Below are 7,625 nucleotides of genomic sequence, written 5' to 3' on the forward strand. Positions count from 1 at the left end.
CGGTCCCGGGCGTGCGCGCGCTGGTGGATGCGGAGGCCCACCTGGTGGCGGAAGCAGCGCTCGCACTCTGGGCACGAGTGGGTGGCGGGCCGGGCGTGGGTCCTCTGGTGCTTGAGCAGGTGCTGCTTCTGGCTGAAGCGCCTCGCGCACTCGGGGCAGCAGAAGGGCCGCTCGCCAGTGTGGTGCCGCTGGTGGCGCGCCAGGTTCGGCTTCTGGCTGAAGCTCTTGCCGCACTTGCCGCAGAGGTATGGCTTCTCCCCAGTGTGGGTGCGCTGGTGGATCTTCAGGGACGACCACCAGCTGAACCTCTTCCCGCAGTCCAGACACGCAAAGTGGCCCTCGCCGGCCGAAAACGCAGGACTCAGGGGGCCGGGGACTGCCCCGGGAGCCCGGCCAGCCAGTCCCCCATCCTGCTCAGTGGGAGGGGCCCACCTTGGACCCCCGGTGTCCTCCTGTGCTGCCAAGGCTCGAGGCCGCCCTATGGTCTGGCATGGCGGGAGGCCCCGGCGCTGCTGGAAAATGTTCTCTTTATCTCTCACCGAGAGCACGGCCTGCGGCACCTGTGTCTGCAGCAGCCACTCCGACTTCTCCTGCTTGATCTTCATCACCAGCCCATCTCCTGCCAGAGGCAAAGGGGAGAAAGGATCGGGACAGGTCACTCGCTGCTGGGCTGCTCGGTGGGATGGAGGGAAACAGCGGGAGAGACCGGAAGGAAGGAGTGTGGGGACAGCAGAGGAGAGCTGAAATCAGGCAGGAGGAAAGAACGCAGAAGGGAAAGATTTGAAAACCGACGGAAGAAAACCGAGAAAGAAAGGAAAGTAGGGGGGAGGCAAGAAGGGCAATACGGCAGGCTGAGGTGTGGAGAAAAGAAGGAAAAAATACAAGAAAGGCAAGTGAATCGCTGGGGTGCCATGTACCTGGGATTCCCCGCGCATGGGCTATGCTGCCTTCTCGACCCTAAGGCCCAAGAGATGCAGGGCAGGTTAAAGAAACCGGTCCAGTGAAATCTCCTGACCCAGGGAGCAAAGAGAAAACGGCCACATTTCAAAGCAGACGGTTTTCTTTCTAAAAGGGTGGATGTGCTGGAAGCTTTCTAAGCGAGGGTGTGCCGAGTCCCTCCCCTGGCTGGGCCCCTGCTTCAGAGCAGCAGCTGTGGTCATGAACACCTCACCTGCTGGGATCTCAGCTGCTTGGCAGCCTCACTTTTCCTCCACAAAACCAAGAACAAGAAAGTAGTAGAAAGGCCTCAGCACTCAAATAGGTGATGCCTTGCCTTTGCATTAATCCTAATCCAGTTTATTCACGAGTGTCCCCCCCCCCCACTGCTCCCAACCCACACCTGACCCTGAGCACAAGTCTACAGAGGCTTTCCTAGCTCATGGGTGTAAGAAGCTGTAATGGAAAACATCTGCTATAGACACTAAAGAATACAAACGATACGATTCCATTATATGAAGATCAAAAGCTGGCAAGACTAAGCCATGAGTTAGAAGTCACAACAATGGCCCCATTATAGTGGGTGTGGTGGTTGGCAGGAGGCATGGGCTCTGAGGTTCCCTCATGGCAATGTTCCCTCTTGATGTGGGTGCTGGTCACAGGAACATGTTCACTTTACATAAATTTATAGAGCTTGTGATCTGTGCACCATTCTGTATGTGTGTTATATTTCAATAAAAAGTTTACATTAAATAAAAGTAGGTGGAATGAAACAGTTGTGAACAAAGAAGAGAGAGAATCTCTTGACAACAGATGTCAGCATTACGGACAACAAAATAAACCTAAAGGAAGTAGAAGGAAGGTAATAAAGGTAAAAACAGACATTATAGATAAACGGAACATATAGATACAAAAAGGATTTTAAAAATCCTACATTAGAGACTTTATATCAATAAATTTTTTAAATGGTATAAAATAGGTGCTTTTGTGAGAAAATATAAATTAAAACTGACTCAAAAGTAGGTACAAAAGCCGATCATTTAAACAATTAGAAGAGACTGAAAAGCCAAAGTTCCACCTCGGAAATGGGTAACAGGCCACATAACCACACTAACATAAGCAGGTCCTACTAACACTTCAAGGGAAGGATCGTTCCCAACTTACCTAAACTGTGACAGCGAATGGGAAGAGAGAGGGGGAGGGAGGGAAGAAGCCTGCAAGGCTTGCATAACTCCAGCATAAAAACAAAATAAGAATGGAGGTAAGCAGGGAATAATAGGTTTATTGTTCTTTGAACACAGGCACAAACATCAGCAAAGAAAGTTCAGTGGTATTAAAATAATAACTTATCATGGTCTCGCTGGGATTTCCCCAGGAAAGCAAAGATGGCTTGATATAATTCATGATATTACCTTATTAAAAGTAAAAACCTCATACCATCTCAACAGATTTTTAAAAGTCACATGATAAAATTCAACAGCATTTCTGGAGGGGGGGAGGGAGTAGGAAGGAAGGAAGGAAGGTAGGTCTTAGCAAACTATATAATACAAGGAAATATCCTTAAATTGACAAAGGATGTATACTAGAAATGACAGCAAATATTAGAACCAAAGGCAAAAGATTAGAAGCCCATTAGAGCTAGGAACAAAAGGAGGATGCTCACTGTCACTGACACTATTCAACTTCGTGCTTGAGGAACTAAACAAAGCATGGGGGGGGAAAGACAGCAATATACAAATATGGGAAAGGAAGAGAAAGCTCATTTGCTTATGATTATTAACCTGGAATGTGTAAGATAATCTATCGATAAACAGAAATGAGTTATATGCAAAATTGACAGGTACAAAAACATGCAAAAATTAATTTTTTAAAATGGCAATAAAAGCTATAAAATAACAGAATATACCTAATAAACATGGAAAATTTATATAAAGAAAAGTATTAAGCTTCGCACAGTGGCAGTATCATAGCCAATGACGTTTATCCAAGGCATGATTATTAAAAAATAAAATTTAAAAATAAAGAAAACTATTTAACTTTACTAAAAGGATAAAGAAAACCTCAATAAAAAGACAGATACATCATATTTCCAGATGAGAAGGCAGGAAGTTCTTCACTCTAAAATAATGTTTAAATTCAGTGTAATCCTACTTAAGTAAATTATAAAATTTATGATGTACATAATTGCCAAAATAAAAAAAAATCCTAAAAATGAACAAGGAAGAATTGGGTTTTTACAACATTAAAAGTTAAAATGCGCCGGCCCGTTGGCGCACTGGAGAGTGCACCGCTTGGGAGTGCGGCAGCGCTCCCGCCGAGGGTTCGGATCCCATGTGGAGACCGGTTCCCACTCACTGGTTGAGCGGGGTGCGGGTGCAACACCGAGGGTTGCGATCCTGTTACCGGTCAGTAAAAAAAAAAGACAAAAAAGGAAAAAAAAAAAAGTTAAAATGCTACCACTACAAACATATTAAAATGGCTAAAATCCTAACTGACAACATCAAATGTTGACAAGGATGTGGAGCAACAGGAACTCTCATTTATTGCTGGTGGGATGCAAAATAGTACAGCCATTCTGGAAGACTGTTTGGCAGTTTCTTACAAAGCTAAGAGTAAAAACTTATGTTTACACAAAAACCTTCACACAAATGTTTATAGCTTTATTCATAACTGCCAAAACTTGGAAGCCACCAAGGTGTCCTTCAGTAGGTGAGTGGATGAACAAGCTATGGTGCATCCATAAAATGGAATAGTATTTGGTGATAAAAAGGAATGTGCTACCAAGTTACAAAACACCACTGCTGTCATGGTGGATACAAGACATTATGCTTTTGTCAAAATCCACAGAATTTACAACACCAAGAGTGAGTTCTAGTGTAAACTATGACTTTAGTTAATCATGTATCAATATTGGTTCATCAATTCTAACAAATGTACCACACTGATGCAAAATGTTAATAGTAGGAGAAACTGGGGGTGGGGTACAGGGAAACTCTACCTTCTTTGCAATTTTTCTATAAACCTAAAACTGCCTTAAAAAATAAAGTTCAGGGCCGGCCCGGTGGCACACTGGATAGTGCGCCGCTTGGGAAGCGCGGCGGGGCTCCCGCCCGAGGGTTCGGATCCCACACACAGACCGGCTCCCGCTCACTGGCTGAGCGAGGCGCGGGAGCAACACCGAGGCTTGTGATCCCGTTGCCGGTCCCCGGTCCGGTACGGGGGCAACACTGAGGGTTGCGATCCGTTGCCGGACACGGAAAAAAGACAAAAAAAAGAAAAAATAAAAAAATAAAAAAAATAAAGTTCATTAAAGAAAAAACAAAAAACCATTGAATAATGCAGTTGTCATTGGTGTAGCTGCCCCATGGTGAAACTGGTAAGGTGAGGCTGTAAGTCAGATTCCCGTCCACCAAAAAAAACCAAAAACCTAAATACAATCATTAGAATGGTGTAGAATACACATGATAGACAAACAGATCAATGGAAGAAAACAGATGATATATGATACAAAATGACTTTCCAAGTCAATGATAAAAGGCTGGCCTATTTGCATCAGTAGAACTCCCTGTCTTTTAGGGAAAAAGATTTAGAACTCCCTGTCTTTTAGGGAAAAATATTTAAGTTAGATTCCTAGTGCATACTGTTTATAAGAATCAGTTCCAGATGAATTTAGGTGCTGGTTTAAAAAAAGAAAAAACAAGTATTAGAAGTATTAGAAGAATTAGGACAATTAGAGGTAATTAAAAGCTTTCTTAAACAGGATACAAAACATAAAAACTAAATTTAAAACATCTGTATAACAACAGACACTGTAAACATAAGTCAAATAGACATGACAGTTTAGGGCAGCATATTCCATTAGAACTTTCTGCAATAGTGGAGATGTTTTACATCTGAGCTCTCTGATGCGGTAGCCTCTAGCCACATGTGGTTACTGAGCACTTGAAATATGACTAGTGTGACTGAGAAATGAAATCTTTAAATTTTATTTAAGTTCATTTAAATCTAAATTCAAAATTAGTCATATGTGGCCAGTAGCCACATACTGGACAGCACAGATCTAGGAAAAAAATACTCAGACATATAATAGATGAATGATTAATATCTAGAATATATAAAGGACTCCTGCAGATAAGAAGAAAAGAAGTTCAACCTCACTAGTCATCAGCAAAAAGCAACATAAGGGCGTAGCATCTTTTTACCCATTACAGCAAAAATGGAAAAGATCGATAACATCCGCCTTCACTGTACGCATAGAAACTACATAGGAGAACGAGTACACACATGGTTTCCTGGGGGCATGAACTGGTTCACATGTTCTGGAGGACAATTTGACAGCGCTTATTAAAATTATAAATGTGTAGAACCTTCCTCCCCTTCCAGCCAGCAATTTCACTCTAGGTGTTTACCTAAGAAAAACTTACATATGAGAGCTAAGAGGAATGTTGAAGAAGATTCACTTAAGTGCTATTTGTAATTAGCAAACAATGGAAAACAACCTAATTACCCATAAATAATTGTTTAAAAAAAATCATCTCTCTCTTTATAATATGGAATACTATGCAGCAATTAAAAAGAATGGAAAAGAACTATATATGTCATGTGAAAAGATTCCCAAAACATTTTAAGAGAAAACAAAAGCCAAGTTGAAGAATGATATGAATCCTCTAATCAAATTTATGAAAAATAAAACTATATGTCTCTATGTACACATGTACATATGATCTAGGAAGATTCACACCAACCCAAAGACGGTGGTCACCCTGCGGGTGAGATGGACGACAGTAGGACTGGATGGAGAGGTAAAAGGGGACCTTCACTTTATCTATGTTATTTGAATTCGTATAAGAATATTCAAATATTGTAATTTTTAAATCCTTAATATCTTCCAAGAAATAAAGAAAAAAACTCACTTCTAATCTAGCAGCCTTTAGTTCTAGGGCCAAAGAGCTCTGCTCCACTCCATAGCCTCAGTGGCCATTGTGGTGGCCATCACAAGGGTGGAGGATCTCGGAAAGTGCCTTTAAGGGGCCAGTTTTCCTCCTTGCCAAACAAGTCCATATTGTCTTTCCAGGTGCTTGGTTATGAGAAATCATTTTAGTAAGAGTAATAATTTGAAAACAAAAGTGGAGATTTAAATGATATATTGGCAGGAATTGAATACCCAAGTGTAATGAGTTTAATTGGTGATGAGTATTTCTTCGGCTGTGCTGAAATGTTGGCTAACAGAAGCATTTAACAGCACTAGGTGTCCAAATTGGCAGCTGGGTAGTGAACCTAAAATCTATTCAAAGGAGAAGGGCACCAGTGTCTTGCCCCACAAATCACTGCCCTGCCTGATTAAACTCAGCCTTGACATCCATCAGATGGCTGCCCTCGCCAGCCAGGAAAATGACCCTGGGCTGAAAGCCCCAGAATGCCAGAACACTTCTTCACGTCTGCCTGCTGAAGGGCACTGGGCAAAATATAAATGATTGGGTTGTGTGAGTGGCCTAAACCCAGCACACGTCCCTGGAGGTCCTGAAAGTGAGGTGGGCGTGTGTTTGAACCTCAGCCTGTCCCGGGGGCACAGTCCCTCAGGTATAATACAAAGGAAAATGGGCCACTGGCTTGCCCTTTGGAAGAGTCCTAGAACAGTGGTAATGCTCCTCAGTCATCATTAAAAAGATAAAATTTTAAATTTCAAATGGTTCAGATAAAATAAAAAGATGCTAAATGGGGACTACTGCTTAACGGATAGAGTTTCTAGGATGATGAAAAAGATCTGAAAACAGATGGTGGTGATGTTTACACAACGCTGTGAATATAATTAATGCCACTGAATTGCACACTTAAAAGTGGCTAAATGGTAAATTTTATATTATGTATATTTTGCTACAATAAAAAAAACACATAGAATAAATAAAACTTAAAGGTGCTTAAAAGAGGTAAGCTTTCAATTATCTGAAAAACATGGCCGCCAGAGTCATTCCCTAAGTCTGGCAGGCCCAGCCCAGTGCTAAGGGGCTGAGGGGAGACCCTGGCTGCAGCCCAAGGCTGGCCCCCAAGTTCCCCACATGCCTCCAGTAGTCTAGGCTGGTGTGTTTCAGACTTTTCCCCCAAACCACAGGGTTGCTGCAGACGTGGCCTAGGGAGGAAAGCGGCCCTGGCAGAGTCCACATCTCTTATCCACCAGGGTGGCCTCACAACTAGCTGCAGTCCGAATTAGGATCCACTTATGTGTTTATCTGGACAAAGGGTCCTTCTGCCAAAACATCTGGCATGGATGCTCTAGGCTCTCCTGCAACCACCGTAACATTCATGCCACTGCGTGCGGCGTGAGAAGGCCTGGCTGGCCGCCCGCAGCTTTTTGGGGAGAAAGAGGCCAGTCTGGGCAGGCCATATGGCCCCGTTCACTCAAGGGTCTGCATCGGGGTCCTCCCGAGAACAGGTGGTCTCCACACACCACACCACCCCCTCACTGAGCTTGCTGCACGTTTCTCTGTTACCCCACTGCCTGGTTTTTGCCTCCATCTGAGGTCCACTGAAATGATTTTCCTGAGAAGGTAGGAGCTCTCTCCACAGGGGCAACAGGGCAGGGGCTCTGGGGTCTATGGGGCAACTCCCAGGGAGGTAAAGAAACCCTGTGCAGAGGGGCAGGGCTCCTAGCTGGCTGGGCCTGCTCTCGGACCAACCCCCCGCACCCCCCC

General features: G+C 43.8%; 1 protein-coding gene across 1 annotated transcript in view; it reads right to left on the reverse strand.

Annotated features, from left to right (window-relative positions):
* The window catches only part of ZNF775 (zinc finger protein 775), a 9,001-nt gene that overhangs the window by 652 nt on the left and 724 nt on the right, over window positions 1-7,625 (reverse strand). Inside the window, exon 2 of the mRNA XM_008584883.1 lies at window positions 2-619. Coding sequence (XP_008583105.1) covers window positions 2-619 — 618 coding nt within the window. The remainder of the gene's footprint in view (window position 1; window positions 620-7,625) is intronic.

The sequence above is a fragment of the Galeopterus variegatus genome, unplaced genomic scaffold, assembly GCF_000696425.1.
Source record: "Galeopterus variegatus unplaced genomic scaffold, G_variegatus-3.0.2 Scaffold3398, whole genome shotgun sequence".
In the NCBI taxonomy this organism is placed as follows: Eukaryota; Metazoa; Chordata; class Mammalia; order Dermoptera; family Cynocephalidae; genus Galeopterus; species Galeopterus variegatus.